The sequence below is a fragment of the Palaemon carinicauda genome, unplaced genomic scaffold, assembly GCF_036898095.1.
Source record: "Palaemon carinicauda isolate YSFRI2023 unplaced genomic scaffold, ASM3689809v2 scaffold137, whole genome shotgun sequence".
NCBI classification, from domain to species: domain Eukaryota; kingdom Metazoa; phylum Arthropoda; class Malacostraca; order Decapoda; family Palaemonidae; genus Palaemon; species Palaemon carinicauda.
The window spans coordinates 109,138-129,951 of NW_027168893.1; the positions used below are offsets into that span (position 1 = coordinate 109,138).

Genomic DNA, 20,814 nt, shown 5'->3' on the forward strand with positions numbered 1-20,814 from the left:
TGCAAGGGGTTTAATATCAACATAATATTACCTTACATTCATAACTCATGATTTTTGCCATATTTGCGATTTGTTAAAAATATATTGCAAGGAATACAAATATATTTTTAAATAAGTAATACAAATAACCTCCATTATCATAATGTTTGAAAATGGAGGTAAGGTATGCTGAACAGCAGAGTCAGAACGAGCTGGAACAACAATAGTTGTGGTTTCCTCTTCAAGACTCTGTTGAGGGAACACCTGAGGCTCAGTCTGCAAAGGCTGATCAAAAGAAGTAGCAGAAGGTAGGCGCATGGGTGGAGGAGGTTGACTCCTGGCATGAGTGGCTGAACTCAAGGGTTGAGCTTGCTGAGTGGTTGGCGGAAGCGCAGTAGCAAGTTCCTGAGGAACGAGTTGAGGTTCCTGCGGTGTGAGCTGAGAGCGATGAGGTAGTGGCTGCGCAGAACGCAGTAAATGTCTCGCAAGTTGAGGCTCCTGAGGCGCAAGGCTAAGGTGTTGTGCTTGCCTTGAGGAGGGTTGAGCTCGCTGCAGCGAGAGCTGAGGAGACTGACTCATGGATGGGAGAGGTTGTTGTACCTCAAGCGAGTGTTGCCTCACTGGTGGAACAGCAAGTGGAAGCGGAGGAAGAGAGGTATAAGCCTCCTGTTCCCATTGCTGAGGTTGCCTTAAGGAAGGCGGAGGGAGCTGCACACCACTGGGATCAGTAAACTCATAACGTGGCTCAACATCGTACGCCTGGCAGGCGGTACTGCGGTCAGGCGGAGCGAGCGCAGGCGGAGCGAGCGCAGGCGGAGGGAGCGCAGACGGAGCGAGCGCAGGCGGAGCGAGCGCAGGCGGAGCGAGCGCAGGCGGAGCGAGCGCAGGCGGAGCGAGCGCAGGCGGAGCGAGCGCAGGCGGAGGCGCAACCTTCTCAGCCCGACACTCACGCATCAAGACCGAAAGTTGTGACTGCATGGACTGCAGTAGAGTCAACTTGGGGTCGGCAGACACTAAAGTCTGCTGAGGTAAAGCCTTAACAGCAGAGATCTGTTGCGGCAGAACCTTACTCCTCTTAGGCGGAGTGCGTTCAACTGATGACTGCGGCGAGTCAGAGCTTTGAACTCTAACTTCGTACGTCTGGCATAGGTCTGGACTTTACGTTTAAGAGGTCTTGAGACCTGAGACCAGCGTTTTCTCCCCTAAATTTCTTCTGCAGACGAGCAAAATAAGGGCTCAATCGTCTGCGGGTGGGAGTGACGGTCTCTGTAAGACACGCCCGCAACCACCGAGGATACTTCTGTGCGCCGATCAAGGCCTGCCGAACCCTTTTGCCCTTCGACATTGCTTCTCCCCTGGGCTTGGGAGCTTGCAAGAGGTCCCGGACTGGGAGGACGACTGGCGCGCACAAAAGTACCCTCACGCACAACACTGACACACTTTGCGCTAATCACTTATCACTTTGATTTTCTGTTTGCACTTATTTCACTGAACTCGAAACTTTAAGTGGTTTGTACCTGAAACACGCAATTCTATCCTTTCTCAAAAGTTAGTAATTGCGAAAACAGAATTACAATGTAACAGAAAAATCTAATGAAAGATAAATAATTCAGTGGCTGGAAAGAGACTAAACACTAGATCACTCTAGAAACGTTTACCTTCTTCCCCTAAAGAGACTAGGGAGAAGAGCAAAAACGATAACAACGTTACTCGCTTGAATGAAACGATTATCCTCCTCTTTCTCCCTCCGTCTCTATCTCTCTCTCTCTCTCTCTTGACTTAGAACCTGAGAGAAGAGCCCAATCATATATATCGTTAAAACATATTATTGTTAAAGGAAAAAACTGAAATATTTCCCAAAATGAAAAGTTCCTTTATTAGAATTAAAACCATTAAGTTAAGAAAGAATGAACAAAACGCTAGACACGGTTACTCTTACTGCAACGTGACACCGTGAAAATCTTTCTCTATCGTAACGATAGAGCGCAAGTTGAACGTTCTGAACGTCAACAACTGCAGAGACAAAACAAAACGTTAGTTCAACTTTGAAAACAGTACGAGACTATCAAAGAAATTCTTTCAAAGACATTAAAATAGCATAATATGTTAACAGGTAAAACCGAAATGACGGGCTCAATGTTAATTAACTTCGGTACCAAGAAAAGACCGCCTACTATTAGGAAAGGTCGAATATAAACAAATATAAAAATTAATTTTAATAAGTTTATAAAAAGTAAGTTAATCGAAGAGGCCTATAAAAGGCGGAGAGAAATAAAATAAATCTATAACAAAACTAAGAAAGAGAGTCTATACTCTCTTAGACACCAACACTTCCGACTAAGGGAAGGGTCGGCCATTTAAAGGTGAAAGAGAGTTCATACTCTCTTCGTCACCATAAAAATTAAATTAAATTAATTCCAAACGCTAGCTAAGCTAACAAAGAAGTTTCCAGTATAGCGAATAGCTGCAAATTTAGAGAAATACTTCACCAAACCGTGAACAATACTCCAAAATCATAAGCGTATCCAAGAACGTCTAGCCGGAAGCACGACAGAGGAAAAAGTGAGGTGGCGACAACAACAAGTACTGTAGTACCTGGCCACAGGTGGCGCTTGTGAGTACACCCCCTTCTAGTATAGTGATAGCTGGCGTATCCCTCCCGTAGAATTCTGTCGGGCAACGGAGTTGACAGCTACATGATTATCGGGTAAGTTTAATATTGAAAACTCAGGTGTATGAGGATAAGGGAGTGCGTGATAAGAATAGGCCAGACTATTCAATGTATGTGTAGGCAAAGGAAAAATGAGCCATAACCAGAGAGAGGGTTCCAATATAGTACTGTCTGGCCATTCAAAGGAGTCAAAAACTCTCCAGCTGTAGTATCTCAACAGTACAAAACTGAGTACATGAAGTGTTTTGCAGAAAAAAAATAGGAGTGTTAGACATGTTACTTCCATGGAAGAGCCATTTAGCTGGAAGGAGAGGGTGTACAATCAAGTGAACATAGTTGAAAGGTATGCGACCGATCACAGACAGATGAGAAGGTATGCGATCAGTCACAAGCAACCACTTGAGCAATTGAGCTGCGATTCGCGATCATGTGCTCGTGTCACGTCACTCTTATAATAATGGGAAAATCCCTAGTAGTATACTGTATCCAGTAAAGATCTAATTGAGAGAAAACTAGAGAGATGGAACTACTATAAGAGTGAGCAATCACTAAATAGACTAGAGATAACAAGCAAAAGAGGTAACGTTCCAAGGATGTTCACTTCACCAACCTGTATGGTAATATTCTAAAGCTGCTCGCATTAGGGTGTTGGTCCAAAGTTTGCTCGCCAAAGGGAGCAAGAGTAGAATAAAACCAAGATAATCGCCGTCGTGGACTGTTGAAGAGAAAACACAGTAGGGTTCAAAACCTTTGTAGTTTTCTTCCACAGGAAGAGAAAAATAGTAGGAGTGACTAATATGAAACTCTTACTAATCAATCTTTAAAGACTACTTGTTCAAAAGAAAATTTAAGGGTTGCCGTCCAGTTTTTTTTTCATTTAATCGTAATCAGCACACTAACTTCCTTTCTGAGGCAGAGAGAATTTACTGTACGAACAAGTGCTCCCACACAAAATGCCGCTTTGCATAAAGTTTTTAATAAAACTGAATGCGAATGGAAAAACAGTTTAGTGTCATGGTCCGGGAGTGGGATTGATCTGCTGCCATGCGAATGCAATGTGAAAACATTACCAATGTACTAGGAAGGATATACACCCTGACATGTTTCATTACCTGGGAAGGCAAATGCTTCACACATGCTTGCCGATATTCTTGTTATTCTTTTCACTGTCAACGTTGAGTGCACAATCATAACCATGCAACAAAGTTGAGGTGAAATATAAACATAAGTAATTTGTATTTCTCAGCAAAAAACAAACGAGTCAGAGAGAGAGAGAGAGAGAGAGAGAGAGAGAGAGAGAGAGAGAGAGAGAGAGAGAGAGAGAGAGAGAGAGAGAGAGAGAGAGAGTAACCCTCTTTCTTGCCATGAAGAGACTCGAGATCTAGAAGGAATTTGTTTATTCTGATGACTTATTGTTTATTGGAAGATACTCTCTCCTGGAAGCTCTTCGATTCTGAAGAGAAAGAGCATGTGTGAGGTCAACTTCAATTTTATAGGAGAAAATTGTCGATGTTTCTGGCCAGCGTTTTCTATCTACCTCTGTCCCACACTTCATCACCAGTTAATCCCTTTGATCGAAGGTCATCCTTGATACAGTCCATCCATCTTCGCTTTGGGAGAAGGAGAGGGAGACCAAAGTGAAGGTGGATGGACTGTATCAAAGATGACCTTCGATCAAAGGGATTAACCAGTGATGAAGTGGCAGAGGTAGATGGGGAACGCTGGCCAGAAACATCGACCCCACATAAAAGGGGGAAAAGATGCAGACAGAGAAGAATTGTCAGTGAAAGAAAATTACTCTAGTTAATATTGATCCATAATAGGAACAAATGTGAGATTCACACTAAAAAGTAACTAGAAGTCGACAAGCATGACTTTGGAGGTATAATGGATAGACCAGTCATAGCCATAAGTTATAAATGTGTGTGAGCAGCAGATAGCACACGCATAAATGTATATGTTTAGCTCTCGCAGGCACTATAGTCTTTCGTTGAAGAGAACACACCCTTTCACTCTCAGGTTTAAGAGTGATGTACATGATGTTGCAGTCAAATTAACCACCTATACTAGACTCCTAACAAATTGAGCACATGCCATGGGTCTAATAAGGCCAGTCACCCCTCCAAAAGAGCGTTTAGGTGCGACCAAGTGCTCAGGGTGGAAGCTCTGTGTGCACCTTAAGAGAACGCTGAACGCGTTGAGAGAGGGAGCCTGCTTTAACCTTATCTCTTAGGTGAGAGTGCTGCTTTCACCTAGAGCATGCACTAAGAGACAGCTTGCTCCAGCATATAACAACTTGATCGTAGACCAAGTCTAGCAATCGGTAAGCATATCAATCGGCTTCCAATAAACAAGGTTTAAAACATTGAATCAGCAGCACTCGCTAAGACGCCTGTTGCTCATGTGTGTAAACAAAGATGGAAACAGACTCCTAGGCTGTTTTTTTAACTTCAGGGAAGTCTAACCCCCAGACGGTAAAGATGAGCGTCACCTTTGGTCAACCTAGTGTTAATGGGGACATGATAGCATTAATAAAGTCAAATGTTAAGAACAACATCCATGAAATGCCTGTCATACTGGAAAAAAATTCCAAGAGTATCATTTAGCAGCTAGAAAACATGAAAATTGTCCAGTGTCCAGCCAGTGGAGACACTTCCATCCCCACAGAAATCAAAGTGGTTTATCAGTGAGCAAGAAGGGGGGGGGTGGTACTTCTCCATTGCTAACTGTTAACAACCTGTCAATTGTTGACACCTCGTTAAAAGTTTTTAACAGCTGTATTCCAGCTTTGCTGATATCACACTACTATGTAAAGAAAGGTTTGTATTTGTGTAGGAACACAAAAAAATATTAAAAGTTTAATGTTGAGTTGATTTAATATCAAAAATTAAACTTAGTTACATGAAAACTTACCTTTCCTCAGGAGTGGCACCAATAGACCTCGCCTTAGCAGAGAGATGCTCCCACACTCTTTCATCGAGATTGAGACAATGTACATCGATGCTATACTGAAAACCAGTTGTTCCACCCACAACGTACAATTTACCATCAGTCACACATATGCCCTGAAAATGGTTATGTCTGATAGAGAGAGCTGGAATGTGGATATCTTTAAATTAACGTACATCCCATCTTTCATAGATTCATATACGGGACAGAAGGTCCTCAACTTTTGAACATTCGGAGATACAAATCCAACTGAAGATAACAAAGATAAGATAAAGAAATGCTGTAATAAAACAATATTGTATCATTTAATACAGTATGCAAAGTGACATTTGTAATAATCTGATATCTATTTCGTATGAAACCTGATTATTTGTTGATTTTTGTAGCTGGAAATCATAGGCATGGGATTCAGGTTTGGTCAACCCTAGGATAAAATTTAACAAAATTCGACTTACAAACAGCTTCTTGTAACCAATTAAGTTTCTAAGTTAAAAACCTTCTGTATGTCCTTTACTCACTTAGGCATTAAAGAGATCATATTTACTGTATATGATGGCCTAGGATGGGTATTAAGAAATAAAAACTCTAAAAATTCACTGCAATGATAATCGTACTGCATCTTATGTGCAAAGTTGATACCTCTAGTAAACTAATTTTATCCTCAACCTCCACTACCATACACTATAGCTTAACATAGAAAGGTCATCTCTAACCAGGCCAACTACAAAATATTATTTAAACTATTATTTGTCACAAAATATTGGCGATGTTCATCAATAATTAAGCCTTAACACACTATCATCAATAAACTATACAAGAAAGGTAACAATCAACAACTAGTGAGGGTTTTCTTTTCAATTAATTAATAGCTAACATCACTCTTCACCGTTACTGAGACGATGCACACCTATTTGAACAGAAAATTTGTTACGAAAAACAGAATTGCATATAGTGTATATCATAAATTTCATAACATTAAATAAAGAACTTGCATATAATGTATGGTAAAATAATTCGTATATTTCCTTGCTATATAAACCTAACTTCTTCCAAATAGGGGATATAGTTTGGCACAAACTGGAATACCCACTGAATTGTTAATAAGGTAGTTATGTAGCAGATGAATCACTTTAAAATCTTTTCAATTGTTCAAAAGCCAAAACGAGGTTTTTTCCTTTAAAAAATAAGACACTTACTCCTTGGTGGAAGGCAGTCCCTATGAACTGAACTGGAAGGTTTTTCTCCTTCCATGGCAATGGAAGAAGGAACGAGGAAGATGATTCAACCAACATCTTAAATCTACTAATCATAGAGATATAGAAACTGTCGAGGCCTGGGCCAATACTAGTTTATTGGAAACCAGTATTAGGTCATGAAAAAAATCTATCTAGCCATGGAGGGGAGACATCGTTGGGTGTTATACCAGATGTATATAAGAATATTGGTTTGTTACATATTCACTCCTCACATTGCAAAAAAAGTGGGGAAATTGCCTATTCACAAATTCTATCAACGAAGAAAGATTCTTTGATTATAAAGTTTACCAGTATCATAGGATTGACCCAGCTTGTACTGTAGCAAAGTGATTGGCGATGTTGCATCCGCAAGAGAGGGGAAGAAGGAAAAGGTAGAAGAGCCAGTCACTGTACATTTCATTCTACACTTAATCCAAACACACTCCTTAGATAAGATACTTTCTGTCCTCTGAGAGAGCTGAGATGCCTGCACAACCTTAATCTTCCCAGCAACAACAACAGGACCAAGAAAACTGTGTCCAAGGACTGATGGGTAACTTCCCAAAGATAAAAGGTGAGGATGATCTGGCATCTCCAAACCACTGCTTTCATCACCTGAAAACTGACAGGTTCTTTCTGAAGACGATCAACGGACAATACATACTCTCATCTGATTATACAATTACTCCTTGTTCCTACCAGTGCTACTTGCAAATTTGGGACACTCAGGACTGAGCTACTGAGTATTATTATTGTTATCATTATAATCATTACTATTATTATTATTATTATTATAGCGGTGGCACCCCAAGCAGTACCATCCGAACTCGGTTGAGTTCCTTGTCAGGCTGGGAGGAATCTAGAGAGGAGAGGTCCCCTTTTCTGTTTCATTTGTTTGATGTCGGCTAACCCCCAAAATTGGGGGAAGTGCCTTGGTATAGGTATGATTATTATTATCATTATCATTATTATTAGTAGTAGTAGTATTACTAGCTATGCTACAACACTAGTTGGAAAAGCAAGGGCTACAACAGGGAAAATAGCCCAGTGAAGAAATGAAACAAGGAAATAAACTAACTATAACAGAAGTAATGAACCATTAAAATAGAATATATTACGAACAAAACCAACATTAAAATAGATCTCTCATATATAAACTATAAAAACTTAAACCAAACTAGTAGATGAGAAATAAGATAGAATAGTGTACCTGAGTGTACCCTCAAGCAAGAGAACTCTACCCAAGACAGTGGAAGACCAAGGTACAGAGGCTATGGCACTACCCAAGACCAAAGAACAATGGTTTGATTTTGGAGTGTCATTCTCCTATAAGAGCTGCTTACCATAGCTAAATGGTCTCTTTTACCCTTACTAAGTGCAGTAGTTAACCCCTTGAGTGAAGAAAAAATTGTTTGGTAATCTCAGTGTTGTCAGGTGTATGAGAACAGAGGAGAATGAGAAAAGAATAAGCCAGACTATTCGGTGCATGTGTAGGCAAAGGGAAAATTAACCGTAACCGGAGAGAGGGATCCAATACAGTACTGTCTGGCCATTCAAAGGATCCAATAACTCTCTAGCGGTAGTATCTCAACGGGTGACAGATGCCCTGGACACTTTGGACACACAAGCATCTCATTTTATCCCACTCAGTAATATTTCGGTGGGAGGGAGTCAAAAAGGTCTAGGACCTGAGGTAATGGACAGACAGCTTTTGAATTCTAGCCACAAGATCCAGCCCAGAACTAAAGGAGATATAATTTTATCCTTTCTAGTATTTGACCTGATGTGAAAGCCCAGAAAGACTACCTATACTTATTTCACCGATGCTAAAACTAACAATACTAAGACAATTTTGAGGTCATATCCCTATCAAATAAGATATGGGTCGTGTCCCAATACAGTAATACCTCAGGATACGAAATTAATTAGTTCCGGAGTGGCTTTCGTAAAATTATTTTTTCTTATGATGAGTCCCGTTTTACATGTGAATCGCCTAATTTGTTCCAAGCTCTACGAAAACACTACATTAAATTTTATAATAAAGGTAAAACCAGAATGAAATGGAGCCAAATAACAATTGAATCATTCAATATACAGTACCTAATCTAACTGTTAATATCTGTAAATGAAGTTGGTATTAGAACAAAATGCAAAAATAAATAAAAAATTATACGAAAATGTGGAACCTTACCTTTCGAGTGAGGCGATGTCTAAAAGCAAAACTGGCGCAGGGAAGGAGGGCAAATGGCCAAAAACATTAACAAATGGCAGAAAACATTACTACTTAACTTTACAAAACACATTAACAAATGCTCACCCCAAAGGACTGCACGCCTGTTGGGACTCTGGAGAGACCCAGCCAACAATTCCTTAGGTGGACGAACTCGGGGCACAAGACACTCTGGAGGGACACCACTCCGGGGCTCTGAGAGGGAAGGCTGTGGCCAACCCCAGCGGAAGCAGAAGTTTACTCCCCCTGTGCCACCAAGTTCAGTACCTCCAACAGTTGACCCTTGGATGGGGTACCTGAAAGTCCAAGGAAGGCCACAGCTGATGCATGGTATCAAGCAAGAGACTCCTCCACTGGTGTGCGCTACCTTTTCACTAGGGAAGCAATAGGGACCGCCAAACAAGAGGGTTGTCTGTGGGTCAAATGATCTTTATTCTTATTTGTTCATCTTCAGGAGGAGACCGAACAAGCAGAGTCCGCAGGGGGTGGGAGACGCCGGAGTAAGAAGTTGGGACTTCTTCAACCAATAGGAGGATGGCCACTCCTGACACTCTGCGCAAGAAGATGCCTGAAGGCATACGAGTCGTCTGCACCCCGGACAATCGGAGTGAGGATCCGTCTCCTGTGCTAACTTGAATGTGCTACAAGAGAGCCCAGTGATGCCAAGACAAACCTATTTTTTGATAAGTCCTCAAAAGCCAATTTTATAGCCAGTTACTGTGAGGGTTAATGGAAAAGATAGACAGCATTCTGCACTCTAGTGCGCTAAGATCAAAAGTGGATGTACTGTACAGTCTAGATGAGTGTGAGAGTGGGGTGGTTGCTATAACCAAGAAGGGATTACCTAGTGTAAAAAGTTTATGGCTAGTTTTCCAGCAAACCAGAACAATATATCCATAGTTGAGCGAATGGTTTGCATTTGAGTAAGAAAACTTACTTGCCTCATACGAACGACCCAATCCCTGACCCCACCTCCAGTCAGCTACCTTACTAAAGTTTTTCTTATACATTTTTCTCGCTATATCTTTCATACTTTCCATACTATTACTCTGAAGCCATTCTTCAAAAGCCCTTTTTTTCTTGTCCATCTCCATCTTCACTTCCTTATTCCACCACTCGCTACCCTTCCTCGTTACAAGTTTTATGGCTGTGTTTCAGCTTGCACTGTTATCTTCTATGTAAAGAACGAGAGTTTGTCTTCATGTAGGAACAAATGCAAATTATCCTAGTTATGTGGTACGTACTTTCCCTTTAAATACATTCTAGAAAAAATAAAGATACTATACCTGGCCATACATGGGTTCAGGTTTGTTTCCGTAAGTCACCACTTTCTGCCATTTTCCAGTTGGTAAATGGCAAATATACAACTGGAAAATAAAAAATGAAAAATATTCTGCATAAACATAGACTAAAAATATGTACACAAGTATAAAACACAAATACTGTAACACAAAAATGAACAAATACATTAAAGACAATACAGTATAAAGAAAGAAAAAAAACCTACAGAGTCTGAGGATGAATCTCCAAAGGGCATAGCTGTTCCACCAAAGACGAGCATATTGGGACCTAGTTGCACAGCAGAATGTGAAGCCAGTTCCTCTGGCATGCCTCCAGTGCCTTCGATTCTTGTCCATGTACTGCTGACAATGTTAAATCTCCATAACTGAAATAAAAATTGTTGTATAGAGGGTATACTGTACAGTACTCTAGAAGTTTTATTCCAGCTGTGACCAAGTTGTGGAATGATATTCCTAATGGGGTAGTTGAATCGGTAGAACTTCAAAAGTCTAGACGTGCAGTAAATGTTTTTATGTTGGACAGGCTGATATAAGTCTTTTTATAGTTTATAAATGAAATATCTGTTTTAATGATATTAATGTTTTGAAAATATCTTATCTTAATTGTTCATTACTTCTTATGTCGTTTATTTATTTCCTTATTGCCTTTCCTCACTCAGCCATTTTCCCCTGATGGAGCCCTTGGGCTCATAGCATCTTGCTTTTCCAACTAGGGTTGTAGCTTAGTTAGTATTAATAATAATAATAATAATGATAATAATAATAATAATAATAATATGTTATGCTATAGAATAAAAGGTAAACTGTACTGTCTAATGAATGTCTTTAAACACAACCCCCAAATATTACACTGTTCAATACTAATTAATCAGCTATTCTTGGGGATAAGAAGAATATAAAGCAACAAACCGAGTCATTTAAAAACTGAATTTTAGTGACATTTAATATTTCTATCGGCACCTAAAAACTTCTCGCTTTCCTCCTATAAAAAGGCTTATGCCTTTCACCCACTAAGGTGACATCTATAGTCAATTTCTTTTAATGAGGCGCATTTGCACCAACTCGCAGCAGTGCCCTTTTAGCTCTGAAAAGTTTTCTGATTGCTGATTGGTTAGAATTATCTTGTCCAACCAATCAGCGATCAGGAAACTTTTCCGAGCTAAAAGGGCACCCGCTGCGAGTCGGTGCAAATCTGCCTCGCTAAAAAAAATTGAATATAGTAACTAAGGACTATAGCCAAGGTGTGGCTAACTCAAGTCTGCCTTGTATCCAGTCTCGATGTCGAAATCAATACCCTATACTCTTGATCAGTGAGGAGGAAGATGGGCATACAAGCATAAACTGTTTAAAAGATTCCGCTTGGGATATTTGGTCGTTAAAGGGTTAAGCGAGCATAGATATAATAGGTTTCATTATCATACTACTGACTCCCACATTCTTCTATCTCGGAATCCAATTTCAAAATTTAGAATGCTTAGAAACTTGAAACCTCATCAAGTGAACGTCTTATAACACCAATATAAATGGAACAATAGTAACCTGACTTAATTTTCTGAAAATTATTCAATTAAATATAAAAAAAAAATAATTATTATTTTTCCTAACTACTGAGTATAAACACTAGTGCTTTAATATGACAAATTTGGAGATAATGTTTATTTTTCCTAACTATACAAACCAGTCCTTTACATAGGCGAGACAACAGCGAAGCTGGAATACTCGGCAATTATTTTTATGACGAAGTATAAACAGATGATTGGTAGTTACTGACTGGGAGTGAGGAAATTCTCAGCCTCCTGCTTGCGCAGAAAGTAGTCACTTTGATTGCAACTGGAACTTTTTAAGTAGGGTTAGTGATGTTGGGAAAGTATGAGAAAAAGTTCTAACTTGCAGCAAATGTTTTTATGTTGAACAGTCTGACAATTCTTTTTAAAATTTATATATGAAAGGCCTGTTTTAATGTTGTTACTGATCTTAATTTAATTTAATTGTTCATTATTTATATAGTTTATGTATTTCCTTATTTCCTTTCCTTTCTGGGCTAATTTTCCCTGTTGGAGCCCTTGGGCTTATAGCAACCTGCTTTTCCAACAAGGGTTGGAGCTTAGCTAGTAGTAATAATACTAATAAAGGACTCAAGTTTGCACTGTTAGAGAAAACATGAATTACCTCCAAATTTGTCATTTGTTCACTCCTACTCAAGCTCTTTTTGAACAAAGTTCGTAGCAGAAACTCGTTCAGGGCTGACAGGTCGACTAGTCTCCAGCCTCCAGAATCCTCCTTGACAAGAAAGAGCTGATTTAAGAAGCCTGGGGAGGCGTCGTCGACCTCTTGGAGAGCGCCCTTCTCCAGCATGGCCAGGACTTCTGCCCGTGTTGATCCCTGGCGATAGGATAATGACGTAGCTTGTACAATAGTGGAATTAGGGAAGGGGAAGCGCTAATGAACGGGAGGACATATCCGGATTGAAGGACATCTACCGCCCATCTCTCTACACCATGATGCAACTACCTCCTCTATTTGGTTTGCAGGCATCCTCCCATAGGTGGCATCATGGAAGAATTGGCTCCCCATTGGGGTTGCCCTCCTCATCCATTTCCTCTGCATTGGCCTCACCCTTCAGCCTGTCGATTTGGAAAGGGTTGGTTCGTGCCCTACTTCAAAATGGATGGAGCGGGCCAAGAATCACTTCTCATTGGCATCGAAGCTCTTGCTTAACCAGAAGTGGAGGCAGACTGGGGTTGTTGGAAGGACACAGCCCTGTGTAACACTCAGTCTTGGCTGGCTTTCCTCCAATTCTTTGTAACCGCCTCAACTGCCTCTTTTGAAAACAGAGCAGGTCTATTTAGTAGGGGCATTCCTGAGATCCAAAATCTCCTTTCGGCCAATCTGTCGATGGAATTGAAGGCTACAGCATTGTGCCTCTTCAGGACCCAGATCACCCACTGGTGGGCAGCTTGGTGAGTCAGGAACTCCATGACTCTAACTCCCATCCGGACGATGTTGTTGAGAGCCTTTCTCTTATCTGTGTCGGACAATTCCTGACTGGTGGCTAAGTAGTCTACCATGCCTGACAAGTGCTTGATCCAGGAAGCAGCTGAAGAATAGCCATCACTGTGCTCTCCATGCTCGAAGCCCAAGTGAAAGTAAAAGTGATGGGATGAGAAGCTAGACAGTTGGCTACGAAAATTGGGGTCGACGCAGCCACTGCGGGAAGAAGAGGTAAGGAGGAAGGAGAAGCCACCTGCGTGGTGTAGTATTTCCTCTACCGTGAGAAAGCGAGAGGAATCATACGGTAAGATCTTCCTGCCATTAAGGAATCCTTCCTTACAGAAACCTATGTGTCTACCTTGTCTACCACTTCCAAAGGCAGGATTGACCAGGGAAGCTCTAGGTGAGGTCTGGTGCCCGAGGTGCTCTACTGGGCCGATGGATTGTGGCTTTCCTCTCCTTGGGAGTAGAGCAAGGTGGGTCTCCCAGACCAATGACTGTCCAAATATAGTTCAATACTGTACCTGTAAGAAGGTCGAACCTGACTCGCCTTCCTTCGTATCAGGTGCCTTATGGGTGGGCAGTTGAAGAAAGGTGCCATTAGATTTGTTTGTCGTCAAAATCGGGGTCATCCCTCTCCGCTACTGCAACCGGTGAGTCTCAGGAGGGGTCCAAGTTCAAATAGGTTTCTGGCTACTCTTTCTTGTGAGTAGACTGAGGCAGAGCAGAATAGCAGTTGCACTAGTTCTAGGGTCCCTCGGGACTCGAGGGTCCGGAGACTCCTTGACATCTGTTGGTCTGCTTCTTCCTTCCTCACCCTTTGAGGAGAGGATTAGCGAGAGGTAGTGTCAAACTTGACTGGCAACAACTGATAATTGACAAAGACCTTAATTAGCATGAGGCCAATGGTAGCCTCATGGGAAGGGGGGTTTTTCGTTGCCTTCGGCGAAGAACCCACAGAAAGACTCGTATGTATCATCATCGCACATTAGAGAAGCACGTCTAGGTGATGCGCGCTTGGGTGATGAGCATCTGGCCCATGCGCGTCTAGGCGATGTGTATCTGGGATACTTCATGTGCTTCTGGGTGATGTACTTTTGAGCAGGATGCTTCTTGGCGGAGAGCGTGTTGGCGAGTTGCATGATTGATCATCATCATCATGTCTTATCGCACCACTCATGTATCCAATGTATGGCTCGGCCATTTGCTTCCTGTAGTTCTACATCAAATCATCCAGGTCCCAGTGGGCAGCATCAGAAAATGTGGACCATGGTCTGGGTCGATTCACCACAGGGGCAATCGGCATTGGTGACATATCACCACTTCTGTAAGTCTATCTCCTGTTTTCCTGACCTTGAATCTTGCTCTATTTAAGGTGGTCCACTTATTTCTGTTAAGGGATGTTCCACAAGGTAGATGTTTGGCAAGGTTAGGAGGGGGTGCATTGGTTGAATTAAAGTCACTCTCCCTCCACTTTATCAATCTGTAGGCAAGCATGATTTAAATGTTCAGGACCCTCCACAATCATGAAGCTTTTTCTTGATTTTAGTCGCCATCTTGTTGCCCGAAGTCCATGAAATGGATGCCTTGTGTCATTCCTCTGTTTGACCCTTTCATTTTTGGTAGCATCTTGTTGAATTTGAGGAGGTGCAATACTGGCCAGTCTATAAAGAAATGGTATGAGCATTACCTTTAGTGTGCCAGTGATTATTCAGCAGGCTCTGTTAAGCTCTGGATTCACTTTCTTTGCATGGCACGATCTTTCTTACACTGGTGAACAATATTCTGCAGTAGAATAGCAGACTACTAGAACTGTTTGCTTAAGGGTTTTTGGATCTGCTCCCCAGCTGGTGTTGGTTAATTTGCTAAGCAGGTCATTCCTTGTTGAAAGTTTTTCTTTACTGTGTCTATGTGTTCTTTAAAGTTAAGAATTCTGTCAAGAGTAACACCTAGATATATTGGATGTGAGTGAATATCTAATTCTTTATTTTTCCATATGATCTTTAGATTACAGTTAACTTTGTGTTTATTGAGGGGGAATGCACACACCTGCGTTTTGCAGTTTTCATTGAGGTGCCATTTTTTATAGTACTGTATACTGAGAGAGATGATAAAGCTCTTGATAGCCTCTCTTCTATTTCTTCAAAGCATATGATTATGTGGCAATACGCAGGTCATCTGCGTATATGAATCTTTGTATATCCTGAAACTCTGGTGGGTCATTTGTATATATATTACATTGAATGGGAGCCAGTAGAGACCCCTGCAGGAGACCATTGTTTTGGGTCCTCCACTTGGTTTTTTTGTTGTCCATTTCTACAGAGAATCATCAATTTACAAGGAGTGACTCTAGGCTCTTATATTGTTGGCATCTTCAACTGTTTTGGCGACTTTTATAAGTATTGTCCGGTGGTTGACAGTACTGTATTGTATGCAAATTCATCCTTGATGTACCGAATTAAGTTCAGAACCTGACTGCAGCATGATTGGCCTGGTCGGAAGCCTGTTTGGTCAGGGGATGGTTTTCCTCCAACCTTTGGAGATATTTGAGCCATTATCATGCATTCATAAAATTTACGTGATGCATAGTTACATTGGTCTCTAACATTCGCGAGACAAAGGGTGTTCATCTGGTTTTAGCAAAGCTACAACTTTGGTTCTTCTTAATATCTTTGATGTTTGATAGGTTAATACACATTCATTGAACAGTACAAGGAGCCCTTCTTTTATCCTCTCACCAAAGTGTACGATCATCTCGACTGTAATTCCATTTAACCCGGCTGCCTTCCTAAATTTAAGAAATTTCATTGCCATATTAAGTTCTTGCATGGTAAATGGTAGGAAATCCTGGCTCCTTTGAGACATAGCTCATTCCATGTTCATCTTCATTTTCATTATAAGTATCTCCTTTCTTTATCATTCAGCTTTTCATTGAGTAGGAGTTAGTAAGCCACTTCATTAGGGGTGACTGCAGCTATTCTTGGCTGGCTTTGATCTTCAGAGTAGAGTTTTTTATGTCAAGGATGAAGGTTTGTATTTGTACCAGAACAAAGGAGTATGACTTTAGCAAAGTTGAAACAGCTGTTTAAATTTAATGAGATCCTGCAGTAATTATAATTACTGACAAGTGGTAAGGAAGCCCAGCTCACCTGCCAATCTGCAAGACTAGCATTTGTGACCTTTGGACCTGGGACTTTCGGTATGATTGAGGTAGGAAGTGAAACTTAAAAGATTCAGGTTTGATAGGAAAAATGTAAATTACTTTTAAAAGTTGTGATTTGTTCCTACACAAATACAGACCATCACCCTTAAAGGAAGGAAGTCTCTATGAACCAAATTACTGGCAGGTTTAATTTTCCTGAGAATTGTCTGGGCCACTGGTTCTGTACAGGAGCAAAGGGACTCATGCTAACATCCTCATGGTCAGTGAATAGGGATACCACAGATGTTAGGTTGGTTACGTACCAAGATTGATAGATTGATTTAAGGTTTTCAGGCATCCTGACATTACGTACCAAGAATAAAGCTATATTCTTGTATGGGATATATTGTCCGCATGTATTTGAAGCCATAAGAAATGAGTTTGAATACTGTACATATCATCTCTCCTCTCCCTTGCCTGGGAGGAATGGGTTAGATACTTTTTAACAGATCCTGCAGTAAAAAATAAGAGACATTCGTTTATGAATCCCAGCTCTTCATATTGACCATAACATCTGCACCCCAATGAGGGGAAAGAGAAAAAAGAATTGTATAGTTAAAATTGAAAGATTTGGGATTGTGAAGAAAACAGAATTAAACTTTACAGGTGGTTCATGTAGTGTTATTGAGACATCTTGAGTTTATTAAATAAAGGATGGACACTGCTTCATTGTACAACTACTGAAATAGAACCTACAGTACACTTAGTGGAATATGTGAAAACAATATAGTATGTTATGATATTAGTCAATAGTTCGTAGGCAATGGTTAGTTGGTTAGGGGAACTACAAGTTCCCTGGCCCTAAGGCACCAATATCAAGCAGTTTTCCAATCTTTGTGGCTTTGTGGTGGTCTTCGTTACCTAATCCACGCAAAAATTGAGGGCTGACTGTAAGCTATTTCATACTGAATAACAAAACTAGAGGGGCAGGTTATTTCTCGACCTTTGACCTTAACATGTATTAATCGGCGTGAATTTTCATACAAATATGAACAGAGTCTGAAGTCTCTGTGGCAACAATGTCCAAACTTATGGCTGATTACGTGAATTGGACATTTTGTTTGACCATGACCTTGACCTTCCAAATTTAACCTTTTCCAGCTTTTTACCCAACAGTTAATCCCTGCAAGTTTCATGACGATTAAAACTGTGGCCAGGATGATGTTCACAAACAAACACACATACAAACAGGGGTAAAAACATAACCTCTTACCAACTTCGTTGGCAGCGGTAATACATACATACATACATACATATACCAAGGCACTTCCCCCAATTTTGGGGGGTAGCCGACATCAACAAATGAAACAAAACAAAAAAGGGGACCTCTACTCTCTACGTTCCTCGCAGCCTAACAAGGGATTCAACTGAGTTCAGCTGGTACTGCTAGGGTGCCACAGCCCACCCTCCCAGCAGTAATAATGCTCCATTTAAATACATTGACTTAACACAAATTTCTAACAATGAAATATGCATAACTCAAACTAACATGGTCAATCAGCAAAGCCCGTTCAGATAAAGACAAATTAGGGTCATTCCTCGGCTATTACAGATGTATCATTCGACGGACCGTGCAATAGCTGAAAAATGGCGAAATATAGACAGAAATCTACTTTACATTCTTTTCCATTACATTATTTCTATAACTTTTCAAATATTTATTGTTATAAAGCTTTTATGCACCCTCCCAACACTCTTAAACACTTTTTAAGCTTTGCTTTTTACTGTAGATACTTCCTTACAAATACAGAACACACATCGCTGAAGATACATAAACACAATCCTTGCAATGGTCTTACTGCAGGAAGTTACCATCCTTTTTGCTTTCTTGTTAAAAGTGAAATCTGCCGTCTTCCTAATGTTCTTTTGATCCTTCTTCATATAGCAAATGGTGGATCCAGTGATGCTCTAAATGGTAGCCTGTGTCCAAGTAGCTTCTCCTTTCCTTAAGCACGTCAGGGATTTTCATCTCTTCTATAGTAAGCATCATTCTTAGATACTTGGGTTCACTGCCAGAAGTTTTTAAAGATGCAGAATGTTTGGCTGGCATCGTAGGAATTGAAAGCAATCCAAAATTTTAACAAATATTTAAAAAACTCATCACATCACCGAAAAAGATACAAAGTGATGTTGCATATGTATGCATAAAAGCAAATTGGAATACTTGAGAGTGATCGCGTGGTCCGACAACAAATCAGCACCAGGATACTGATTAGTGGGCTCTGATTGGTTGTGACTCCTCTACTGGCCAATAGTATACCTTGTACAAGATCATCTGGGCAAGAAGGATACTTTCCTCATACTTCCTAGGTTTTCTTTTCCATAAGAATGCACGATTCGCACAATACGCATTTTCTTTTATAAACAAACTAAACAAATTACAGTACAGTATACATTGTGTTCTCACCACCAAACTGAATTCCTGTATTTTCATTTACAGTATTACTGTAACTTACTTTATCTATTTTAGGCTTAAGAAATTTGTATTTCTCCCAACTATACAAACACGAGTCTTATAACTCAACTTCCTGCATCATCCACCCAGCAATTCCAAGGCGAAGGTCAAAAGGGGTTACTCAGTGAGCTGGTATTTGAGGGGGACTTCCCCGCCACCCAACTGTAACTACCGACACCTCGTTATGAAATCTTAAAGACCGAATTTCCAGCTTCACTGAGATAATACTCTCACTAAGGGACAACAGCTGTGTAAGAGAAAACATCATTTCCCTAACCGGCTAAAGTTTAAAGGGGGTTCACTCAGTCAAGTAGCAACGCCAAACTGATCTTTTGTTACCTACATGAATAGCCATTCCAGATGTACTCAAATTATTTCATCTTTAAAGGATGAGCGGTTTGTATTCGCACCAGAACTAATGGTTTTTCACACAAAAATTTCAATCACTAATTACACAAGGTCCTCATCTTACAAACATTCATAGATACAAAAGCAAATCCAACAGAAAATAACAATGATATGATAAAGATACAGTATACTGTCATAAAACAATATTATATAATTCAATACAGTAAGAAAAGTGACATATGTAATAACCTGATATCTATTTCATATGAGGCCTGACTATTTGTTGACTTTTGTAGCTGGAAATCATAGGCATGGGAATCAGGTTAGGCCTGCCATAGGCCAAAATGTAACAAAATTGGACTTACAAACAGCTTCTTGGAACCTATTAAGTTTGTAAGCTGAGGAACTTCTGTACGTATAAGTAGCAAAAACACTAAAAGATACTATATCTGCAATTTCTTACTAGTGTTTGATTCCTGCATCGACCCTTACTCTATAATTCAGAGAAATAAAACCTCACCTCTTGAAATAACGGATGGGTTCTCTGCCACGTGTCATCTAAATATTCATCTGTAGGTATTTTGGGATTGTATCCTCCAAACGAGTAGAAGGACATGCCATAGCACACGATGCGATGGCCACTCCTGGGCATGGGCAATGGTGTCCCTGAAACAGACATATATCTTGAACAAGCTTATTTCTCTCAACATAAATGCATCTATGAAATTAACAACAGTACCGATAATATTTTCAATATAGTAAACTAATACAGTCAGACCTTAATATTCATTGGGCTGGGCACACACCAACATTTGTTGACAATCTGCAAACAATTGTTGTTCCCTTTTTCTCTTTAATATAGCTAGACAAACTTGTGTATCTTAGCTATAAAAAAAAAAACATTGTACAGTAATAGTACAGTATTCATAGTTCTATTTATACCAAATTTAAATAAAACCAATCATGCCAAATTTCAGAGTAATTTGTAATTTTCATATATATAAAAGGGAATTTTTTTTAAAAGCAAATTGTGCTTTACCTAATTATAAAAACCTGAGTCCTTTAATAGGAAAGTTTTCAGTTTGGCTGGAACTCAGCTGTCAAAATTTATGGAGAGATGGTAGTTATTGGCGGATGGCAGGGAAGCCACCCACCACCAGCCAGTGCGCCGAATAGCCATTCTGACCTCCACCTGGGGCTTGCAAGGTGGTTGAGACAGTAAGTGAAACTTGAAGGACCTAGGTTTGTTTACAACATGAATACACAACTTTTACTTTAATAGGAGACTTATCCTTGACTTATCCTTAGGGAAGAGGAAGCCCCTATAACCACATAGACTGGTTTAAAATCCAGGGATGTCAATACACTCGGTCCTAATAGATGAGCAGGAGTGTTGATTCCTACCACTTCCAAACACTTAAGAATAAATTCTCATTGGCTAGGCTAGGTTTCT

At 40.3% G+C, this 20,814-nt stretch overlaps 1 protein-coding gene across 1 annotated transcript in view; it reads right to left on the reverse strand.

Moving 5' to 3' along the window:
• LOC137635530 (kelch domain-containing protein 10-like) overlaps positions 1-20,814 on the reverse strand; it is a 68,740-nt gene that overhangs the window by 25,879 nt on the left and 22,047 nt on the right. The window contains exons 2-5 of the mRNA XM_068368010.1: positions 19,882-20,027; positions 10,572-10,730; positions 10,351-10,431; positions 5,564-5,715 (exon numbers count right to left, since the gene is read on the reverse strand). Of these exons, the coding sequence (XP_068224111.1) occupies positions 5,564-5,715; positions 10,351-10,431; positions 10,572-10,730; positions 19,882-20,027 (538 nt within the window). The remainder of the gene's footprint in view (positions 1-5,563; positions 5,716-10,350; positions 10,432-10,571; positions 10,731-19,881; positions 20,028-20,814) is intronic.